The sequence below is a fragment of the Dermacentor andersoni genome, chromosome 5 (assembly GCF_023375885.2).
Source record: "Dermacentor andersoni chromosome 5, qqDerAnde1_hic_scaffold, whole genome shotgun sequence".
Lineage (NCBI taxonomy): Eukaryota > Metazoa > Arthropoda > Arachnida > Ixodida > Ixodidae > Dermacentor > Dermacentor andersoni.
The window spans coordinates 166,505,647-166,530,585 of NC_092818.1; the positions used below are offsets into that span (position 1 = coordinate 166,505,647).

A 24,939-nucleotide genomic window follows, 5' to 3' on the forward strand; every position below is an offset into this window, starting at 1 on the left:
TTAATGTACAGGCAATCAGCATTAAATGTACTATAGGCTGGCCTCAATTAGCAGGCCATCAAAATAAAGGCATAGGCAATTTAGAACAAACACGACATTACAGGCGTATTGATATATCGCACGGTTCCGTTACAGCCACTGCAGATGAAAACAGCAACTGGCTGGCTGGTGATTTCTTGGCCGTGAATAGCCGCTGAAAGCGGTTACGACAACTGCACCGAACAGAAGGGAAAATCGGCAACCCTGCAAAACGCACTTGTGATTAGCGCGCCGCCAAAGAAAGCTAAATAATCCGATCAAAGCAGGAACGTCGACGTGAGTGTATTGGTAGGTACACGCACAATACCTTGACAAATTGGAGAAGATTGCTTTCCTGCAAACTTAGTCGACACCGCTTATGCTAGGTAAACAAACAAAAGACGCCAGATGTAGCCGGAAAAATGCAGCGGTATAGCGAAGATGAAGACTTAAGGCGCGTAGTCTACGTAGAGTAGTAACAGGCAGATTGAGCGACACATGATGTGCAGTTTTCATCTCTTCGAGGATTACTAGAGAGGGTCATTCGCGTAAATTACGTAACTTCTTTGACGTCAGCAGAAGCTCATTAAGACAGCATCAAACATCGTTAAGCAATGCGCGGACGCAAAAATGCCCAAATAGGCACAATTAACTGCGGTCGAGCGGGAAAACCCGCACACTATTGTTTTCTTAGACTACTTTCCTCTTGGACAAGAAGCGTCAACTAGTGGAAGAAACGCGCTAAACTCACAAGAAAGTGCCCGTGCGAATACCCAGCCTTCAGCTTAAGGTCAATTAAGGAATGGCGAAATGAGATAACGCAGGCCTGCAGAGGAGAAACAAAACGCAAGAAGTCAGACAAGGCGGCTAACACAATCGAAGGGGCCATGACGTATACGTTGCCGAAGCCCATCACACAGACGAGCAGCCAAGTGTCCATCATTTGATGAATAATGGAAGCACGCTTGACGGAGGGAAGAGAAATGGTGGAAGAGGGTGTGGGTGGTGGCGCAGCAGCCGGAGGAAGCAGGGGAGGAGAGGGGAGCCGGGGGAGGGAGTTATCGCATCACTGATTCAGGCAACGCGCGGAACGGCGGCGCGTCCGACCGGCTTCTCACACGCAGGCCGTGGCTCCGTCGAACAGACAAAAAGAAAAAGCGCCACTACTACTGCGCGCAGCTACGAACTGCTATCGAGCCACCAGCTCGCAGCTCTGAATAATACCCGGCGTAGCGAGATGAAGAAAGCCCGTTCTGACGCGAGCACCCGCTTGCAGCAGTCCAGTTAGGTCGTCCCCTCCGTCATTTTTTTTCTTTTTACCTCTCCCATCATGACATCTCTCGCGAGATAGAAAAATAAAAAAAATAAATTCAGTGGCGATTTTGCCGTAGATGCGACAGAAATGCGTTATCACGTAACACCTCTTTGAGGTCCCGTGTCCCTAATTTAAACCGCGTTCACCACATTGCGAAGTTGTTCAGTTCAATCGATACACGTCCTGCCTCTTCGATGGGCGAAGTGCAAGTGACAGTGGTCCGGAACAGACCACCATCAGTTGCACTGTATGTATACGTGAATGGTTTCCCAGACTTCACATACACTTCGACTCTCCTAATGCTAACGCATTAAAACATTTCCTAATAGCAGTACGCCGGGGGAAGCAATTTTCGACAACGCTCGCTACATAGCAAGCACTGGATTTCTCTCACGATAGCACTACTGACAGCGAGACCGTTCGTCAGGCCCGACACATACGCTGCAATGCGCGCTCAGGATGGAAAAAAAAAGAAAGAAGCTGGTCAATCTCAAGTGCGCTGGTCGCGCACTCTCGCAACCCACGCCTACCTTTGCATCCACACGAGCGCTTGGTGGGCGACGACCGAGTGCCCTCGCGCAGCATGTTGTCGTACATGAGAATCCACATAGAATCCGCGTCCCACAGCACGGCACTTCCGCTGACGCCGGCGGTGCCGTTGACCGCAGCAGGGGGCGACGGCAGAAACGCGGCACCGCTGGACACCGCACCGCCGGCCGCAGCGGTCGAAGTACCGTTCGGCGTCGACGCAGAAGGCTGCGGAGGCGAGTCCGCGGCATGACCGTTGGGTGCCGGCGGCGGATGGCGATGGCCAGCTGGGCTCGATGCCACACCCGCCGCGGCGTCCACTTCTCCACCGGTGTCGCACGGCACCGTCGACGGCATCGCCGCCCTCCGACGACAACGACGACAACAAGAAATACAAACCACACGCGCACAACATGCACGCCGGCGGAGACCCTCGAAGATGCAGGAGCCGAACGCGCTAACGGCGACGCAAGACAAGAACGCCCTCGTCTACCTCTCTAGCAGACGACGAAGGGACGCGGCGCAGTATTCTCACAGAAGCCGAGCAGGTGGCGGCGGGCCGCCGCTACGACGGTCTCTTCCTCCGAGGCCGGCGGCGCAGCAGAATGACGCCGCGCCGCTGCCGCATAGCCGCGAGACCAAGCTGCGGGCACGTAGAGGAAAGCGGGCCACTGCGAGCACGGCCGCGTGCGTTCCACTCCTCGCTTCGCACACGCGAGCTCGCTGCGGCGACGGCGCACAGCCCGCGTAGCCGACGAGCACGCTCGTTCGCTCGCTCGTCGTTGAGGGAACGACGCGAGCCGGCGGCAGCGCTAGCGCCCCCTCGAGCCGCGCTTTCCCGATGGAAGAGGAGGGAGGGCAGCGGCGGCGGACGCCGGTGGACAATGAGCAGCCGGAGCAGAGCGAATGGATGCTGCGCGCCGCTTGGGACCGCATCTTCCGCACGAGGCCGTGAACACGCGTCCGTGTATCGGCAAGAGCATCGCGTAGGTGCGGTATTGAGATAAACCAGTGAAAACGAGGAGACACGCTGCACACGCAAATGTGCGTAAGACGCTACGCCGGGGTGCACGTTTCGCTTTATTTGAAAGAGAGGAGAATATGAAGGATCTGGAGTATTGTATGTTCCAGCAGGTTGAAGCGCTTGCATCAGTAAAAACAAAAAAAAAAATGAACCGACCCTTGCCTCAAAAGTTTTCGGAATACGGGATCCGAGTACAATCTAAATTTCGCTGCAGCCTATAGGCACAGGTCCTTCAAAAGAAGGGTAGAGTTGATACTTCTCCGTACAACCATCGCATCCCTAACATACATTCACACTCTGTGGCGAAGTCGCGAGAAAATTTAACTTATTCTCATTTTCCGTGCTCCGAAATACTCTGAGGGCGGCTGTACAATTCACGCGGACAAGTCATCTAGCGAGCACGGAGCAAACCGGGGCGACGCATTCCTAGAGAATAATAGGTGCCTTCCCCTAAAAGTCCGACGAACAATTTTTTGGCAGTTGCGAAAAATGGCCACAAGCAAAACAAGAAAAAAATTCCAAGGACACTTATGCACTTTCTATGGGTTGTGAATGCGAAAGCATTATTTTCAATTGAACGCCGCTCAGCGGTCCTTCGAGTTTTCTGCTGCGAGTAATGTACCGTAGTGGTGCAGGCAGCCCTTTGTCAGCAAGCAGCAGCAGCCTGCGGTGCCATCGCCACATGCCACCAACGTCATGAGCGACGAGAGACTGAGGAAGCAACAGCGGCCACCAAGGCCACTCAAGCGCGGGTGAATACAACTTGAGACATGTCGCTGGTTGTCACTTAGAAATTCGTTCCCTTTCTCTGAATAAATAAACAAAAAAGTGTCCGAACAAAGTTGCGTTAATCATATGATTAATATCTTAATGGAATATAAGCATCTAGCTGGAAAACGTTGTAGTCAAAGCGCACTATATTTTACGACGAAGAACGAATAGTGCTACAGCACACCGGGCACGTCGGTTTCTTGGCGCCACACGTGGTCACGTGGTGCGTCGGTCCCCTTAGTGTGACATTTTTTAGAAATTGTGAAGGCATCGCGCGTGCTGTAGCGATGGCGGGGCATTGAATTCGTAATGCCGAACAGGTGTTGCGTCCCTCATTGCGATGGCAATTTACGATTAGAAGTGCAAATGCGCGTCTTCAGAGTTCCTCAAGACAAAGAGCGGCGCAAGAAAAAATGGGTGCGCGCCGCTCCACAGGACAACTTCGCTCGTTCACAGTATTCCAAGGTGAATTATCCTGCAGAATTTTCTTAATGCTTCCCAGCGCGATTAAAATACAGCAAACACTTAAGACTGCTTACGTGTGGAAATGCGAAAGCATTATAGTCCCTTTGGTGAAATGTTTCTTTCCGCGCGTTCCTTACCCGCGCAAGCTCTCGCCTGCATTCAAACTGCGCCTTGGTAAGGGCAAATCAAAACGCGCCAGGCGTCTCGACGAGCTCGTTTGCCCGCGAGTTCATAACTCGAACGACCGCTCAGCGGCGTTCATATTTTATACGCTCATGACGTGGCGCCACCTCCTCCCGATTGGCTGCGCCGTCACGTGTGCAATGACGCACGCACTAGGCACACCTTTAGTCAACCAGAACCGTGGAGCCGCCGTGGCGTCCGGGAAGCGTGCTCATGTCGCACCCCGGAGGCCTGAGTTGAATTCCCACCCTGACCCAAGTGTACCAAATTTTCTTTTCAAAGCCATTAATTTACTTTGTTTACGGGAACATCACTGAGAAATTTGACGTCGATTCGAGCATTTCCTTTTACGTGTTTCAACTTTTTGCGCCGTCAACCGTTTTTGGTCCCATCGCTTGATCACGCTGGATTTTCTGCCTCATCGGACATATAATTTTACATTAAAAGTACGCAACGTTTCAGCTCTAAATAGCGTATGATATTGGAAATCTATGCTGCGCGTACTTAAAATATTATTGGACATCTTGCAAAAAAAGGCTGCGGTTAAACGGGGGCTCCTTTTCTATTAGGTTTGCGAGCTGCACTTCACACCAGAATACATAATTCAAGAGGCTTCATATACGTTGACGAAAGAACAGGACGCACGTCCAGTCCGCGCATTCGCCCCCGGATTGTTCCATCGGAATTTCCGGACTTGCCAGCTAATTCTTCTAACGGACCCACAACGAGAGAAAGCCTCAAGTCCAACCGAAAACAGCCGGAAGCGGCAGCAATCCAGGCAGCTCTTCTAGAATCTGCGGAATCCTCTCGCCGTGAACAAGAAGAGGCAGACACAATTCTGTGCACTGGAGGCTTAGCGTTCCACTTTAGACGCAGAAAGGTCAACTTTTTGGCACTGCATCGGGGGTAGATGGGTGTGTTCTGCTTTTACAGAGAGCAGAAGACGAAGCGATAAAATACTCGTTGTAAAAGCTGAATTGACGACAATGTTCCATTTCACGAAGACGCCGACAACTAAGTTGAGGTGCGATTTGTGTGTTCCGCCTGCTGCGAACGGCAAGACTGCTGCAATGGAATTCCTTGATAGTGTCGAGGAGGCGTGCGAAACCAAGGGGTATTCGCCGTCGAACGGACACACCGGCGATATTGCAGAAGCCGTTTCTTTTCTGCTCAGTAAGCTGTCAACAACACCGAAGGAATAAGACAACGGCCATGCAATGCGATTCCTGGCGGAACAGCTAAGCTGGTGATTTAATAATAAGACGCGGAGGCGCGTGTATAAATACCACATGCGTATAAATACATGTACAATATTCACCCTCCCGAAAGGTCACCCACCGAAAACGAAAACGGTAGTGTCGTCCACATTCTTTCATTGTCCTTCGCGTAAATTTTAGAAGACGTTCAGCCGCCACCTCGTGACGTCACGGAGGCAGCACTACTCTAAAAAAAGTTTACATCCTTTGCGGTGTATATCTGCCACACAACAATCGTCGTCTGCCTTGCTTGCGTTTCTTTTCTCGAAAACGCCGAGCCCGCTACTTTCCTGTCGCTAATGCTATGTCATGCTGATAACGCGCACGCCGTTCGTTACTGGGAAGTACCGAGCTCGCAGCGTTAAAGAAAGGAAATGCGGACAAGACAGACGACGTTTATTGATTTGTGGCAAGATACGGCTCAAAGGGTGCAAACTTTTCTTAGAGTAACTTAACAGCGATGTCCTCTCTCCTAACGCAAAACCTGGCGCGCTATCGCTGCAGCAGCTGTTCCCTTTTCGCCCACTGTGCTCCGTCGAAGCGCGCTCGTGAAGTGGCGCCGTAGCCAATGGGAATTTAGGTGGAGTTTCGCTGCTCCAGACGACAGACGCTGGCTTTTTCGCTCAATGGGCCATCTGACGCTTTCGCATCAAAAAGCGGTTATCCGAAGCAGTTTGTTGTCCCCAGCATTGCTTGAACGAAAGCGCGCGCACGGTATGCTCTTAAAAACAAAGGTTACGGCGCTCAGAAGACGAGGACGAAGCGAGACACAAACGACATATCCGGGCGCCAGCTTCCAACTGTTTATTCACCACAAACCACGCAATTTTATACATGAAACTTATCACCACGAAATTTTATACATGAAACCGAAGTGCAAAGTATTCGCAGGAGAGACAAACTGACAGTGGTGACGGGAGCTAACACTGCTCGTAAGATATATGTGCTGCTCCGTGCGCTTGAAGCAACCAAATAGCTGTTTGCCGACGACAAAAAAGGCTGCGACGGGGTGCAGCTTTCGGCGACGACGTTACCGGCCAATAAAGGACCAATACACAGAAGAAAAAAAAAGTAGCACAGATATATCAGATCAATGTGAAACACCGGGGGGAGGTGGCATCCAGCCACTGCAAGAAGCAAATCGAGTGGGGTGAGGGGACGCCGGGGGGGGGGGGGGGGGTTGTATGCCGAAGGGTGGGGGATGACGCAAATGCGAGGCACCGAAGAAGGAAATAAACAAAACCGCAGAGGGAAGGCCCCACTCTCTGGCATTCGGTTTGCCTCCAAAACCTGACGCCCTTTGTTGCGCGCAGCCCCCCCGGCTCTATCGCACACCAGTGCGCGGCGCAAGGACAAAGGAAACCGTGCCAACGCCCTCCGGTTGCGCTCATACTTATGTACGCTGCGTCGTAAAGGGGGGGAAAAAAGAAAAAGAATCAAGTTAAAAGAGGCAAACGCGGCCGTCTGGTGGCTGAAGCACGCGAGAAAAGGAATCGATCCGATTTTCGACCTTGTCGCGCGACAGACGGCAGAGACGGCAGGCAGTTCTGTAGTCGGTCAAATCGAACAGCGACGACCGCGGCCTAGCCGCGCACGCGGCGGCGCGCGGTCGCTCTTTGCGCAATTAGCCAAGTGTACTGCGAAGGCCCAAGAGCACCGTCCTGGTGGTTAGAACACAGCACGCGGAAGTAAATTGTCGCTACATATATATATATATATATATATATATATATATATATATATATATATATATATATATATATATATATATAGCGTGTGTGCGTGCGGATGGATATTAGAAAGATAGGAACAGACTGAAGGGCTAGAACACACATACGAGTGAGGAAAAAAACATCAAATTATACGATCGCCGAAAGCACAATAATGCTTGGAGAAAAAAAAAAAAGAAAAATGTGCAGATCCCACGCACTATGGTATCGATGGCATGCGAAACATTTCTCAGTTAGCTGCATGGCTATCCAGGCATCGCTCGGCGTTCCGCATAGTTTACGCGAGTTTATTCGCGAGTGACGGGAGTTTATGGCATGCCGATTGTTGAGTCCTACATATGGACGGGCGTAACACGGGTTGCGAAGTCATCTGCAATTAGGTGTTATACAGTCGCCCGTAACTATGTCTGTGTCATGTGGTATAAGTCCGGCAAAAAAAAAAAAAAAAAAAAACGCACAGTTTCTATGTAGCGCGAGCTGCTACAGGAAATGGACTGACTAATGTGGGCCGATGCCGAAGGCGGCGTCAAGTATAAATCACGGCGTTTCAAAGCTCAAGCTGTTACAAGAGGAAGTATACGCGTGCGATCGTGGCCTAACGGTCGGAGCATCGAGCTGCTGTGCTGGGAGACAGCAAGTGGATCACAACACCGGCCCGGCCACGCATTTCATTTTATCGAAGAGGCCCGAAATGAGGCGAGACAGGACCTGCCGCAAAGTGCCCGGAATGAGGCAAAGAATGCTCCGCATTGAAATGAAAAAGGAGCGCAGTGCTGGCACTATCACTAGTTTCTCTTACTGTGAGGCCAGGTTATAAGCACATTAGCGACACCGAAAAACAACCTGCCGGAGTGTCGAAAGTCACGTCAATGTTGCCGTGCCCGTAAACGCTGGCTTTTTCTTTTTTTTTCTGTATGCGCCATAAGCATAAGCGAAGGCGGGAGCAACCACTCTTATTCTGAATCTCGTGCGAACAAATACTGATCACCAGTTATGACATTTCATCAAGCATATTACGGTGATCGCCCTTCTGCGATAATAAAAATTTGCGCTGAATAGCGTGATAATCGGGCTTAAAGAGAAACAGAAAGAAAGAAGCAGGGCTAGCCCGGGCAACGCTGCCAGCTTGCTTTCCGCAGCATCGCCCTCAACCACAGACCCGTCAATCCTGCTCGCTGGGCGGGGGAGGGGGGGGGACATTCCGAAAATATTTACGGCGCCACTATAGTCTATAACCAGTGTCAGGACTCTCACTGTGCTGCGCCGTTTCTGTGCGGAACTGCTCCAACCGTGAGGTTGGATCGAACACCAGCACGGAGGAGCCGGCGACTGAGACCCGCCGAAGGACAGTGTCAATTTCTTGAAGACCCTCCTTCCCCTTGGAACTTGTGCGCTGATTACCGTAAGGTCCGCTTGCTCCATCGGATACTTCAGAAATGAACAACGTATAAATAACTTAATATATATCTTCTTTGTTTTTCTACATTTTAATGACCGGCTTCGTCGTCTCCTTCCGCCTGCAGTAAAGACCAATTAACCCTGCGAGATCTTATCAATAAAGCCTTGACAGGAAATAAGGCTTTATGACAGGAAAGTCAGAGCAAAGAAATTAAAAATTAAATTCGACAGCGCTAAAAGGGCGACACAGTTATGTTGTTAAAGGCGATAACAAGACAACATCGTTATCTTCTCTGGTACTACAGGAATCGCACATTCGCAGCCACTATTTCCCGCTCTCCCAACGTACTATATCGAACCGGATACCATTATTGTAAACGCAGGGTGTCTACCAAGCTGACATTTCCAAATTCCCCGAGCTTTCCAGGTTTTCCCCGAGTGCCTATGCAAAATTAAAATTCCCTGAGTGACACAGTACTTTGTTTCATGTCAAGACGGGTTGACGCCATGTCGTCCGATGCTGTCACTATCTAGTAAGCATGTTAAACAATAAAAAAGAAACGATTTAATCAAGTTTCAATAGTAAGAATTACTGTTTATCTTACTCCAAAAGAAAACAGAAGGGAGGGGTTAGTAAAATGCAGAGCGAATAAAATATCTTCGAAAAAATTGGTAATACCTATTGCAAGTGGAGTCGAACATTCTCAAATACGAATATGAGATGCATACAGAAGCAAATATTTTCGAATATGAGCTATTTCTATCAACTAATAACAAGCTCATTGGTACGAGGCCCCAACTTTGTCACAAGTGAGATTCTCTCGCAACAGCTGGTAATTCAACCTCAACTGCCCTGACATACTCTTAGCCCATGCACAAAGCCTTATTGTAGTGTCTCACTGATTTAAAGAGCTTATTTTGGTTTGTATGAGGGACATCTGCATCTCGGCGTTAGCCAAGACTGCTTTTTTGAGCTCAAGCGCCTTCAAAGATGCGGCGGCACACTTTTTTTCCCGTTCACTCCTCAATTCCTAGGTCTTTTGCGTTTTTGTCCTCCTTCCGTCACGCGTTTGTCCAACGGACCATTTGAAGCATCCTCTTGGCCGATTGTAATGTCAACGTCTGTTTTTTCGGACTCCCTAGGGGCCGCGAAAACGTCCGAAGCAGAAAAAATGAATGCCTGTCTTTTACTGCCCTAAAGGGCTCAGATCGCCACAGGCACATCCGAAAAAGCTCTGAATACCTGCCAGTACACTTATTAGGCATGTTCGTGCTCGTACTGTGACAGGAGATGGCTTGTGCAAGCGAGTACAATTACGGAATACATACTGTGTCCTGTGACAATTGCCCCTTCTCACGCTTGTTACGCTCCACTGCAATACTTTCAAGTATGCTTCACAACGTAACATTGCTGTATTGAGGCGAAGCTGACTTTCGAAAACCGTCGTGCCTTCCGAGCTTCGAAGTCAATCGCGTGGACCACAAAGGCGGAGTCGGCGCCATTGCTGACAGCGGCGAATTCTTTCATTGAAAAACACGGTACCGAACGGCGAGAAGCTTAATAGCGAACGTCGAAGCAGCTAGCCGAGCGTTGCCGCGGTGGTGGCTACGGCTGCGAGCGGATCTGCGTGCGAGCGCCAGTTCGAGGCAGCAAGGTAATCAAAATGGCGGCGGTGGTGGCTTTGATTAATACCGTTTCGGATCTGCGGCACCGTCAAAAAGTCAGGAAAACCGGACGCCGAAGGATTCTTGCGTACGAAATTTCAGACGTTCTTATACATTTTACTCTATGGGGCACGTGGTGGCGCAGCGAAGCCGTGCGAATTATCGGCCGCCCGGAAAGTCGGTCGTTAACTGTACACTGGCAACTCCTCCAGCCGGCGACACGGCGTAGAAGACTATTTGTAACGATTCATCTGTTACTCGAGCCAGCATTACCGCGACTTTCATTCCCTTTCGATAAAATTACAGCTAATTTTCACTGATAGATGCACAAGTTCCCTGATTTTTCCCTGAGTATTTCCAGACTGCTCAAGATCCCCGAGAATTCCCGGTTCTCCCGGTTGGTTGACACCCTTAAACGTCTCTGCCTGCCTGCCTTCTTCCTTTTCTCTCTTGCTGCAGGTGAAACATAAGCACTGTATGAGCGAGAAGTATTAGGCAAACCGAGAGGCTCGGTTTCTTGTAACTATATCAAATAAACCGGCCATACCACCCACAGAAAAAGCTGGCGGTTTTCTTTAACTGAAATGTGGAAACAACACTGGGATAAATTTGCGATAATCTTCAAATTGTTAACAGAAAGCTTTAGCTTGTCCATATGGATACGTGCGTATTAGTCTTCACTGAATACCAGGTTACCGCAGACGCGGACGGCAGTAGGAACGATCGTCGGGCCACCTTGTGACGCTGTCTAACAGCTACGTGTTCGGAACGTTTTTGTTAGATGTGCATTCTCGTCAAAGGAAGAAAAAGAAACGCCCGTTAACGATTACGTTGCTGTCGACGCTTTACACCAGCAGCTAAGCAGCATAAGCAAGCATAGCATAGCAGCACAACACAGCACAGCACTCCAGACCTCGCAATAACTGTTGCTTTCCCTCGTAAGACTGCGCCACGAGGTGGCGCCACTAACGCGACCGCTCACGTCTACGTTTTCACTAACCTGGTAATCCGTAGCCTAATACGCATGCCGACAAGCTAAATCTGTCTAGTAAAGGAGGAGGCAACTGAAAGCGAAAGAAAATTGCTGCTACTGTGAGCCGAACCCACAACCTCCGCACGACGCTTGCGGTATTGTTCTGCCTACAGAATAAAACCCGCTAAAACAGGACCCGCATTTGTCTTGCGCGTCGAAGTGTGGACGAGAAAAGGAAAAGAAAGGGAAATGAATAGGTCAACTCCGACATGGAGCCAGCGCTTCTCGATGACACGGAAACAATGACCTAAATATAACACGCCTTGACCCTTGGCACGCCAGTTCGTCGCATGGCTTCTCACAGCAGGTTTCCCAAAAGACAAGCTGCTATAGCGCGACCACTTCACTCCGCGAAGAAAGGTACACAAGGCTTGCAGCCGAACAAACAGGGCAAAAGAGCAGCGATACACTTGCAAGAAACATGACACAAGAAAAACGAACGTGTACCGACACCGTATACAGCAGCTGGAGAGAGATTCGTAGCGCCACTCCGTTACCAAACCCAGGGGCGTTATGTCAACGATCTCGGCGAGCGTCTCGAACAATAGCAACTGAAAATGGCTCACGTTCAGTACAGAGAACAGTTAAGGCTGGAAAATATGCGGCGGAGCACAGGCAAGGCGCCGTTGATTGGCCCACAGTGTGACATCAGGTGCCGCTAAATAGAGCATTTTAGCATAGCAGTGGCGTTATTCCGTTACCTCCTGGTTATTCCCAACAGCGCATGCGCAGCTGGCAGCAGGCGGTATCGGTAAACGTAACGGCAGAACGGTGTGCACAGTACACCATGTCACAGGGTGCGGAATTCAGGCGTCATCTCGCGACACGTATTTTTTATTCATATTACCCACAGCGCCTAAGTGGCATTACAGAGAGTGAAGGGGGGGGGGGGGGATGCGTACATACATATTGTAACGAACATGGAAGCAGGATACAAGAAATGTTTCAGCATTTTCAGCAAATACCGCGCGTTGCGGCAGGTACGTCCCTCGCCTCCTCCCCTGCGCCGGACTCTCGCCTGCGTGTCGGATGCTACATGACGGCCGCCAGACTACACAGCCTGCAGGGAAATGGCAGCCCCGTGTGCAGCAACTGCGCCGATGTGGAGACGCTCGGGCACCTCCTACTTCACTGCCCTGCTTTCAGTGTGGAGCGCACGGACTTGTGTTCATCGTATCGGCGTTCGGGACTGCCTTGCGACACGACCAACGCGCTGCTTTTTCCTGTAGCCCACTCGTCTGTCGTCAAGAGTGCGCTTGCGGCACTACTTGACTTTGGCAGTGCGATGCAACTAAGAGCGCGGCTCTGAGCCCCGCATTGGCTTATGTTTCTTTTTCTTTACTTTTCCTCTTTTTTTTTTTTTTTATTTTGCCGCCTTCTCCTTTCTTCTCTCTTCATCTTTTTCGCTCCATACCCCTTCCCCGTGCAGTGCTGTCGAGGTGTCCTCCTGTGAGAGACAGTTACGGCACAGCACTAATCTATTCCGTTCTCTTTAAAGTCACTTCACACGGTAAGAGGGCAGTATTAGCCCTGAATGCAAAACAAGCGTGCGTACACATTCAAAGCGACGTAGCGAAGCTGGCGTTATCAGTAATATGCACAATGGCTTACGGTAGTGATTCCAGTCACGGATCGTTTGGGGGGAAATTATTTTCTGAGCAGTTCAGTTCGGCTCTTGTATTCGCGTACCTTGTGCACATGATACAAACGGCCGGATACATAATGAGGTCGTAGAATGTACCTATCGCGGTCTATGCCAGTCCTAGAATTATAGATGGTGTGGAAGAACTTCAGTCGTAATTTTTTCCTTCTTTCTTGGAGCAGCAGAATGTTCCACCTCTCTTCGCACATTTCTTCAATCACAAGGCGTTAGAAACGTCTTTGCGTAACTATTCTGAAGAGGAAAAAGAGAAAAGCACTATACGATATCGATTACTGCTGTCAATACCTTCGTGCCAACAGATAGGTAAAAAACAGTCACTGCAATTTAGTTCTGTGAGTGACGTCCTATATACTCCGTCTCACAAGTCGCTTGCAGCACTGTGGAACCTGTAGGATTCCTTAGAAGGCCGAATGACCCTTCAAATGTGTTCATCCGCACCGCGTTGCCTTCTCAGCGGCTGCTGAATTCGCAGTATACGACGTGCATGCGCAAAGGTCTTAACGTGTCACTCTCCGATCCTGCCCTTAATCAGACAGTTCCGCCCGGAACTATATTCCACTACACAAGGATATGGCCTGCGTACGCCTCGTACACCGCTCTGTGTGTTCTAGTCGACGTTACAGTCACAAGATGGGGCAACCAGCGTTACTAATGTGCCCATCTGTCTCTCTCGTGTTTCAGCATTCCGCAAACTGCACACGTTTACGCGCAGGCTGGGACTCTCTAATAGCACGAGCTCTCCGCGCGGTATCAGCGTCACCGGGCGCTTGTACGCACACATGCGCTTCACCAAAGCACAATGCTCATTATTCGATATACATTACGCTGGATCGTCCGCTGCAGCGTTCCGGTTCGCATCTCGAGACATCGGCGCCCTGGGAGATAAGGAGCCGAACCGCCGGATACAAGCGTCCGGCCACGAGATTACATTCGAGCAGAATTCGTTTGCGCCGGATCTTTTACGCCGCGAGGAATTTCCACACATGCGGGGAAGCGCGACGCTCTCTTCGAAATGCTGCTGCTGTTGCGGCCTCGACAGCCGAAGTCGGCGGCGAAATCATTGGCCGATCGGCGCCGCACTGCTCAGACAAGGAAATTCCTTCCACTGTTACACAACGGCACACAGCGGGTGCGCTACGGAATATTACGCCACTAAGCTTCCTCCACGCCAGAGCGGAACGCACACCACCGACAATGCATTCGGGGGAGAGCAAGACTGGCGCGTTTCTGGTATGCATGCCGTCGCTCCGCTCGAAGAAGACGCAGCTTACGGGAAGAGTTCAAGGGCACGCGCACACATCGGTGTCAATAACCATGCCAAGAAAAACTCGTTCCTCCGAGCAGCACCGCGAGGCCGCAAGATGTGAATCTGGCTGCAAGCAGTGCACAAAAGACCACCCTGCAGTTTTCGTGAGCGCACGCTGGCAGGAAACATATGCACGAACGAATGACGTCACCTAACGCCTGCGGCATGTGCGGAACTTAGCGAGAAAGTGAGTCTCATCGTACTGCGATGCATATACCAAACAGATTTGATACACAGAGCGCGGAGGCGCCTAAAATCCATGGGTCGACTTGACGTGGCATACACGATGAACAGGAGAATTTAAGGAAAAGCTGCATATCAAAGATCCCGATTGTAAAGTTAGGTGAGCATAAGTTAAACCAATTGAAAACAAAGGTACGGGTTCGTGTGCTGCTGCTGTGTAGTACAGGAAGCAATCAGGGAACTCCGAAGAAAGGGTTTCCTTCTAGGGCTTAGAATCGAATACGAATCGACAAGTGGCAGAAGCGGACCAAATCATATATCTAATAGGTTTCAAATAACGAAGCCCCCTTTTCAACATCAATATGGAATTACCTTCATATCCTATTATATTCACCACGCTAGGAAACTTAGATTACATGGCACGCAATAAAGAGCTACGAGTATTAAAAGCACAAATGGGGCATTAGCAGCAAATGAGCAGGTTATTCGCATACCCTGGACTGATTGGTGAGTGCGACTGAAACGGCTAAGCCGAAAAATTCTGGCACTCTGAGCTAGGCAGCATGCTCCACTACGTAACATATTGTATTTTATGTCTACTGTGATCGCCTTAATGCGATTGCTTCACGTTGGCGATTTGAAATATCCGAAAATTATTTTTTAAATATTCATATTTTCGAATAGGGCAATATTCGCTTCGTTATTCTAAAGCTTCGAATACTCGCACACCTCTAATTCTTTGCTTATATTTAAGAAAAGTCGCAGTTTCGCCCGAAAGGCGAAGCATCGATTGCGATAGCAAATTAGTGGACAGCTATACGAAGTATAAGAATAGTAGTTTTATCGGACGCATACGCTTGTCAACATTCGTTTACTCACTACATTAACAAGCATGGTATCACGCGCGCAGAAGAAAACATGAACACATCTCACTCGATGACCACACAAACTCGCTGTCAAAACTCTGGAGTGAGAAAGGCGGCAGCAGCAGCGAGTGAACTGACCTTCGTGCTGCCTCTCGCTTCAACGCGATAAGCGGCGAAAACACAGCGCACACGAAGCTATATCAGCACTCGTGCACTCTGTCATCGCAGATCGCTTTCAAGATAGGGCCCGCGCGGCCGCCGCCAGTGTACAATCACACAACAATGGCGTGGCGAATGCGGAAAGTCGACGCCCAGTCCTATGTCACATTTATATTTTCTGGCGTATTTTGTACCGTTATATCTCGGCTTGCATGAGAAGATGGCGCTGGGAAAGAAAATGCGCTCGAAGACCATGAGAATTCCAAAACGGCTGGACGTCCGATGTGCACAAGGGCTTCGTGGGACGCGTGTTCCTTGTCCGTTGTGGATTCTCATATATGTGTGCCCAGGGGCAATCAGAGTGGTTTGTAATTTCTAAAGACAGCCTACACGCGACTTCAAGAACGTCGCACTGACTAATTCGAACAACGCACAAGTACGGCTAAGGCTAAGAGACTTTTTGCAGTGGCTACGTCCGCCCTTAGAAATAGTTCGATGTTCTTGATCGCAATTGTGCGAAATTGTTCTTTATATATGCTTAGTATTGAATGAAGAAAGTGTTAATCCTCAGAAACAAACAACTGTGGTATACAGCTATATAATAGGTTCTTTTAGATCAATTTCTTTTTCACTGCTTTTTTTTTTTCGGGGGGGGGGGGGGGTATTGGCAGTCCATCGAGGCAGCCTCACGTGCACGTTGGCGCGCGGCGAAGCATGGATGGAACGCGCGGAGCGATACACTTTCGTAACCGAACTTCTTCCGTAGCTTCCACAGCGTTGCACCACATTTCTTAAACAGAGTATAATCCGCATTGATGGAGATGTATACGCTGGAATCATGAGGATCGGATCGCGGCCTCCGAGACCGGATAGCACGACGCCCGATCTCGCAGGTCGTAATCGGATTGGCGTGAAGCGCTTCGCCAGCATCTATTATCTAGCTATGGTATATAACCACCGAGCGTGCTGCAAGAAACGCCTTAATGCGACGGAACCACTTCGACGGGGCCTACGCGGTTAGATACAGGACGCTGCAAGAGCGGTCTGTGCGAGGTCGGCTGTGCGCGAGAAATGCGAAACCTTGGCGGTGGCCGTTGACCACGCTGCGAAGTTGGCCGCTGTCAGCTCGAGTCGTAGCCAAGCAGCGTGCGACGCCAGCCGAGCTAGCAAAACTGCAGGACCCTTAAGGCGTTATCGCCGGCGCAACCCTGCAGCCTCCTCGTCCGCATTTTTCGCTGGCGTCAAACAACTCTTGGCACCGACCGCCTCGACAAACACCTTGAAGGCACGTTCGCGCTATATAGCCTCTCCACCGACAACCGGGGAGCTCCGCGGAAACGCGCTATTCCTGGAGAAAGAAGCCACAACTGAAGGCACGAATCCGCTTTACTTCTTACGCACTCTAAGAATGAAATTCTGGCTGTTTCTTTTTTTCTTCTTCTTCTCTCGTACGCGAAGCGCCGACGCAGTCCGGAAGGAGGGGTACCAGTTGGGTAACTCCTGAAGGTGACGTCAACTTAACTCAATATCCAGCAACGGCTGCGTAATAAAGTGGTGGTTTTAGGAATGCGTGTATTAGCACTGTTTTTCAAATAGTTCCGTACAATTGTAGCACGACAGAGCACGGTGGGAACGAAAAAAAAAAAAAAAAACTTCCTGCTACTCGGCGAAAGACCGCGGGAACGTTCGTGACGCACGGGCAAGAAAAGAGTGCAGTCAAGGTGAAAAAGACAAGATCGACACCTTAAAAAGACGATGCTACACACTAGAGCGAATATAGCGGTTATATCGTTAAGCTGCAGGATTTACAAAATATGGCCTTGTATGTTCGAATTGCAACCATGTGTACAGAAATAGAATAGCACTGTATAATAAGAAGCGCCTCGATGCCCATATGTATAATGTGAAAAATCACAACTTGAACCTGATACAACAGGGCACACGAAGAAAAAAAAGAAGAAAATGAATCCGCAGACTATACACTTCGGCAATTCCTCGAACTTCACGTGAAAAATATGTTTGCGCAGCAGTCAAATGGAACCAGCTCTTAGCAGAAAGCCGTGTATGCGGTGTTTTCTCCTAGAATACAACGCCGGTAGGTGTACTGCCCTCGGCAGTGCCTCGAGTAAAAAGCGCGCAAGGGGTTTTTTCCCGCGTTCACCGCACGCTGAGCACGCAAGCTCACCGACGCGACGACGCCCCGGTATATGCATTCTATACGTGCATCGACCGAGCAGCAGACGCGAATGGAATACGCGTGTATGGAAATGCTGACACAACACGCTACCGCCGTTAGCCACGCCGTATGAAATAAGACGGGATTTTCATACACGCTCGACGCGATGCCACGGCGCATCATTAGAGAGTAACAGCTTGACAAGTCCGCACTTGAGTTATTATTCCCCTTCATATCATCGTGCAGCTCCGCGGGGCGAAAATTAACAGTCACGTCACTCAGTTAGGAGTGATAACCAGAAGGGCTCTTCCACTGACCGCTGATATAACCCTCCCGTGCACGATGGATTAGTGGCTCACAATGGGCGAGCCACTGGGACAAAGCAGTCGGTTCTCGCTCGGTGCCCTTCTACTTTTCCTTTCTTGCTGAACTTGTGATGCTCGCCTACATGCCCGATGCACCTACGTATGAAGTCCCTTTTACGACGCCGATAGACCAAGCACTACAAGCTGCCGAAGTCGTAATGGGATACCCCGCTATAGTGCCTGCACGACCCGTTTTTGGTTCCCTCCGCGGCCCGACGATAACGGCAGCTATAAAGCCGCGACGGGCCCAGACACTCCTAAACCATAGCACGGATAGGGCTGTTCACGAACCGGGACTGGCCAAGCACGTATACGGCCAGCTGACAGCCACGCATCGAGCGCCGCTAGAGGCGACGCACGAGCACGAGGAAGTGAAACCTGCAACGCCTGGAAAGGGGGCGGCGGCGGCGTTAATCGAGAGAAGCAAAGCGAGCGATTAGGGCCTCCACCACCACGACGACCGGCAGTCACTAATTATCGTGTACGCACCCGGAGATACACAACGCTCGCATGCACCGCCTGCGTTACACTGAACACGTAGCTCCGAGGAAGGGGGGGGGGGGGGTTGTGCGAGGAGGATAATAGATGACAAATCGGAAAGCGGAGGCGAATATATATAGCGACGTCCGCGTTCAGCGAGGCGGCAGCTAATGAGCGCGTTTCTTGGCCCGTTAATGAAGTCGGGCTGCAACGAAAGCGAAAGCAAATTGCCGCGCCCTGTATCGGCTCGCAAGTCGTCCTACGCACACGCGGCGCGATAGCCAGCATGCGCAGCCAGAGGCACATAGCAACGTTAAGTGTGTGTGCGTGTGTGTGTGTAGTATACCGTTCTTCCCCCAACCCTCACATGAAAACGGGCAAGCAAGTGCGCCTATCTATGTTTCCTCCAACATATATCCTATCATTCATTTATGGAGAATGCTATACTGTGCAGGACTGTCGTGTTCGGTGCGCAACCGAGCACAGCCACAGTGCACGGGCGTCTGTGCACGCGCCTCAAGCGGAACATCCGCAACGTCACCGCGAGCGGGGAACCTGAAAGGTGGCATCGCCGTCCGCCTTTCGCTCGTGCGCGATTTCTGGCCGACCAAGACTCCTCCTCCTCCTCTTTAGCTCGGGTGCTCCTATCTAAATAGATGTAAAAGGAGAATTCGTTTTTCAGGGCAACCACTGCACCGAATTTAACAAGATTTATTGCATTTAAAAGAAAAACTTAAAATCTAGTGACTGTTCGTTTCGAATTTTTGGTTTAGACCCTCAATCTGTTACTAAAAAGTGGCGAAAATCGCAAATTTTCAAAAGAACGAAACTATCAAGTTTGCAACTCTGTCATTCAGCAATTAAAAATTATAACAATTCTGTGAATTGCATCTAATAGTACATCTAAAGCGGACAAAATTGGGTTGTCACAAATGAATCTCAAGAAATTTAATTATATGGAAACACAGCTTTTGCAGAACCCTTGTATACAACGTAACGAATTCCCGTAAGATGTAAGTTGACATGTCGAATTTGTCCGCTTTCAATGATCTAACGGATGCCGTTTACAGAACCGCAATACCTGTTTTTGATGCAGAGCTATTGTAAACTTCGTGCTTCTATCTTTTCAAGCTTTCGGATTTTTGAAAATCTTTTCAACAAAATTCAGGCCCTAAACCACCGAAACTCCGCTTCCAAGAGTCACTAGAATTCAACTTTCTCTTTCAAATACAACAAATTTCATCAAAATTGGTCCAGGGGTTATCTCAGAAAAGCGTTTTTTGCGTTTTACATGCATTTGAATAGGCCGCGTCGGAGTTGGGCTCGAGCTAAAGCTTCCTCTTAAGCAGCCGTATGGAAGCTTCAGCTGGCTGAACCTGCAAATCGGAAGAGCGCCTGGCGCCTCCGACGGGCGGGCTCCTGGAAATGTTGGCGACGTCGACGTGCAAGCAAGCGAGTGTGTCCCCAGAGCGTGTCTGGCGCACAAAACGGCTATTCACTAATGCGCCTTCCGCGCCAGCTTATCCCCCGGCGACCACTTCCAGAGGAAAGTAGTGACAGGGGACGGCAGAAAAGAGAAGAAGAAGGAACTAAGGACGAAGCCCGTTCGCGAATCATCGCCGCAGGTAAGCGTTACCAAAAGAAAGGCAGACAAAAGCGGGCACGACGCCAGTATGCTGCATGCACACCGGTGCGTTCCCGCAGAGGGTCGTTCGTTCCTACAAGTACACACGCTGTGCAAGGCCGTCTACAACTGGCGACGGTCTGAAATAACGAGCGCGCGGCACGCGACGGAAAGATGCAACGTGTTCGACTTGTGTCAACGCTGCACCGCGGGGGCTTCGAGCGCGCGGTGTGGGGCCAGTGCCCAGAATAAGCCATTTCGTATAGCCACCAGTGGTTACATAGACTGATGCCAGCGGAAGACGCCACGAGATTGAGGCGACCTATTTTCATGTCGACATTTTTATGCCCACAGGTTCCACACACGGGCGGTGACGGAAATAAAGATGATCAGTGCCCGTTGGCACAAAATTCCTTGTACAACGAATTCAGGAGCAAATACAGTCACTTGCGATATGCAGAATCGCGAGCGATATGAACTCGTACACACTGTGCCTTTTTCAGCACATGTTCCGATGACGGGGCTTCTGCCACAGAAGATCAGCAGTGTCGTTACTTTTATTTTATCTTTTTTTCGGTGCGTATCAGGTGACCGTCCATCGCGCAAGAACAAGTACCTCTATGTAGGCATCAGCTAGGCGTGTGCGAATATTCTACAATTATTTCTAATAATTTTCTGATGCTTCACATCGTCCCACTGTGCGGCATCAAACATGAAAGTGAGGCAAGAAATGCGATAACTTTCATCCCATCCACAATGAACATAACCTAATAGAGCACGCAGCATTGCTCGGGAAGCGAGACTTTTCCAGCTAAACAATGATCACGCGTAATAAAATTTCGTTTAGACGTGACATTCAACAGCGGACGTACTGTCTATGCATGCAGCACCCGTAATCTCTCATCGGATTAAATTTGAATATGTGTCATTGACACAATAGTGGCACCATCTGCCATGACTATTCAAACTAGAGAAAATGTTTCGTTTTTCTTTCTTCTTTCCTTTGCTATTGCCATAACACAACACATTTCTAGTTCAGTTGCAAAGGTATACACAGGTGTCAATTGACCTGGAACGCTGCCTTCCTAACTGATTGCATGTGCTCCGAACAGTCCGTGAACAAACTGCTTGGTTGTTCCTAATGCTTGCTTTGAGCTTGATAATGCTTTAAAACACGCTTTATAATGTGAAGTGTAATGACTAATGATGTGAATACCAGGGTACGAAAATTATTTGATAGTAATTGTGTAATGGCTGTGCATTATTCGTAAACTATTCGAAAAATGGTGAACGTTTGATTCAATTCGCTTGTAGCACTATTCAAATCATATTTGAATTCGGTCTCAAAGACTAGTATTCGTACAACAATCAATGCAGCAATTACGTCGTGACTAGCCAAAGCTCCAAAACCAGCATTCTTTCTAAAACCTGGCCCTAAAGACAGTGGCCCAACAAGGGGTGGCACAATGGGCGTGTGCCCTCTCTGCCTCCCCCTCCCCCCAAATTTATGTTCTAGTATGCGGCATGCCCATCCCTCTCCCCTCGCCCTTCCAGAAAAAGTGTCTGGCTACACCACTGCCCAAAAACAAATACAGAAAACAGTTGTTAACTCGAACTCTGGTATCTCGACACATCAGTTAAGTTGAATATATAATCATGTCAAGAGAAGCCAAAAAAGACATCAAGGAAAACACAGGGGAAATTACTTGTACTTGCCAATTGAATTAAATAAATGATGAATTAATGGCAATGAAAGTGGGTGAAGAAACAAACTGCCACAGGTGGGGAACGATCCCACGTCTTCGCATTACGCGTGCAGAGCTCTAGCCAATTAACTACCACAGCGCAGTTTCCCCATCCACTTTGTGACACTTGCAGCAAAAAGGATGTTCCACATCTGCCGCCAAGGTTTGTGAGTGGCGGCGCTGGCTAACACTCCCAAGGTTAGTTCTAGTAGTAACACATAAATACCCAAGAAAGTGGATGGGGAAACAGTGCCTCAGTAGCTGAATTGGTTAGAGCATCGCATGCGTAATGCGAAAACGTGGGATCGTTCCCCACCTGTAGCAAGTTGTTTTTTAATCCACTTTCACTGCCATTAATTTATCATTTGTTTAATTCAATTACTAAGTACAAGTAATTTCGCCTATGTTTTTCTTGGTGTTTTTGTTTGTTAGCTTCTCATGATATCATTAATTAAAATTGGGCCCCTCAGTTAACCCCCTTTCTTCTTATACTTACATATACATATTCAGGCTGTGGTTCCGAGCCATGTGTTTCTCACCTCTTACCTCAAAAAGCCTTGGTGCTGCACTCCAGACATCTCAAAATGATGTCGACTTCGTAAATACCAGAAAAAAAGAGTTACAGTTTCGCCCGACAGGCGAAGCATTGATTACGATAGCAAATAATTAGACAGATATACAAAGTACACTTAGTTGTTTATCAGCTGCATAAATTGGTGTAAACATTTGCTTATTAACTAAATTAACAAGCCCATCACGTGTGCACAGGCAAACACGAATACATCTCACTCGGTGACTATGGACACTCGCTGTGAGAGCGCTGGCGCGAAGAGTGGCAGCAGCGACGAGCGAATTCCCCTCGCTTCAACGTGAACCAGGCACGCGAGAACACAGCCCGTACGATGCCATCAGCTATCTCCGGTCAGCTAGCCTTCGAACCCAGTGCAGATTGCCTCTGAGACATGCGCGGCCGTGGTTAAAGCCGCAGCTGGAGTAGAATAGATACGCACTAACCTGTACCATCACGCCCTCCTTGCACTCCTAGCACACGCACAACTCCCCCTCTCCCCATTGCGCGCACAAAAAGGCGTGCACCATTCCCACCATTCTCCCTTGCACGCGCGAGAAGACACCGGCGCATGAAGCCACTACCCATCTCGGCTCACAGTCACAAGCTTTCGCTTGCACCTGCAGTATACAGCACGCGGCCGCGATGTTATTGCACTTGGACTTTATATGGAACATCACGGCAACACCGAGGGTGGAAATTCACTTCGAGTGCCAATGTAACTGATATTGCAATAGAAGGTAACAAGGCAGCGTCGGCAGCGTTGCTTGCACTCACTTTTTGCCCGGTGGCAGCTTGCTAGCCAAGTCAGACACCGTGCCGGGCCACGCTCCCCACTTTCACGTTCTATCTGGCAACTTCAAGCATGCTCCTACCCTAACCTACACACTGCACACATTTTCTTCCCCCACCCCAGTACTTGCCCATATGGTGGTGCTACCCCAACCCTCCACTGCCGACTATGGGAATGCCCACAACCACCAGGCATCACACACATTCCCAACGATAACAGAGTGTTCTAGGAGGTGCGGCTGACTGGCGGTACCTTGAAAGACCAAAGCTGGCTGATCACCCGAGCCCACGCAGTGGCCTCTGCCAATGGCAGCAGCAAGCTGGGCGTCTTTAATTTTTTGTTTTGTTTGTTTGTCCCCTCTCATTTAGGATGCTGTCAGTGACGCATTGATGTGGTCACAGCGTATTAATCGGGACCTTGGCCAAGATGATCGGCACTTTTGAGCAGGTGCTATCAGCCCACGCTCTCTGCCCGAATATCAGCATGCGAGCTCACAGTGTTTAAGCGAGATCCCGGCCTGATAAGGACGCCTCATGCAAGCGCAACAGTGAGGCGTAAACGCCGCGTCACTCGTGGGCTTCTGCTAAAGGCATGACAATTACGCTCTTACGTACTTTCAGGATTCAAAGTTGAATTGCACGGAATTCGTTATGATGCAGAGAATAGCAGCGGCAGCTTTTCGGGTGTCTGAAAATGGTTATGCGGGGATGACTGACTTCAAAATTGCATTAGGATCAATAGTCCTGACTCTGTGGCAAGCATGCTGTCTTGGCACAGTGCCAGTAATGTCACTGCCTGTAGACGCCGGCCTCTGCTGCCGATGCAGGCGAAAGTGACCAAAAATATTAATAGCGGTATTTTGCAAAGGCTCTATGCGGTCTATGCGCAGCCAGTGGGCTTTTATTTTCGTGACATTGCTTATCTAAAAATTCCGCTTATCTCAAAATTATTTCCGGTTTTTATAACTTCCAGTTAACCGCGGTTTAGTGTAGTTTTCATTCACCAATAGATAATTACAGCGTGTACTAAATATCTAAAAAAAATGAACCTAGCAAAAATATGGAACATATGTGAGGAAAGAGTCTGCTAATTGACCGTCACAGCTAGAACTGCTTGTTTAAACAAGTTGCTGAGGAGCTGTGGAGCTGACGTTTTCCAGCATTCATAGAATCTGCAGTGAAGGATGAGAAGAAACAGAACATCCCGTCATCCACCGCTGCATGGGATGACAGTTGCGCACACAGCATAGTCCTTCCCAACAGGAGCAACAAATGTAGGTCATGAAGCGATTGTGGTAGACCCCGATGATTTGCAAGCCAGGGAATGCCAATGTGATAAAAGCTGGCAGGAACCAAGTACTAGGGAAAATCAAACAGTGAGGAATTCGTCACCATCTTGCTGTGTGCTAGGTGAGCCAAGTTGAATGTTAGTCATCGCCATAGGATCAGCCACCTAAAATGCAGGCTTCGGCAAATGTGGCCTATACATCAAAGGAGGTCCACAGTCCACACAGAACACCAATAAAATTAGAATTTTCCCCACTTACCAAGGTCAAGTGTTGCAGTTGGTAAAAGCTGTCCAGAGCTCTTCACTTCGTCGAATTTGTTGAACAATGCTTGCAGCCT

The 24,939-nt window shown here is 49.4% G+C and overlaps 1 protein-coding gene across 7 annotated transcripts in view; it reads right to left on the minus strand.

Annotated features, from left to right (window-relative positions):
- Nucleotides 1–24,939, minus strand: part of chb (chromosome bows) — a 217,347-nt gene that overhangs the window by 159,496 nt on the left and 32,912 nt on the right. For 5 of the 7 annotated variants that reach the window (XR_011894844.1, XM_050179158.2, XM_050179159.2 and 2 more), the window contains exon 9: nt 24,861–24,937. Coding sequence is in view for 6 of the 7 variants with exons in the window: in XM_050179158.2 (XP_050035115.1) it covers nt 24,861–24,937 (77 nt within the window). In the remaining variant the exon portion in view is untranslated. Of the gene's footprint in view, nt 1–1,863; nt 3,330–24,860; nt 24,938–24,939 lie in introns of those variants that run through there. The other 2 variants (XM_050179162.3, XM_050179161.3) reach the window with 1 other exon arrangement.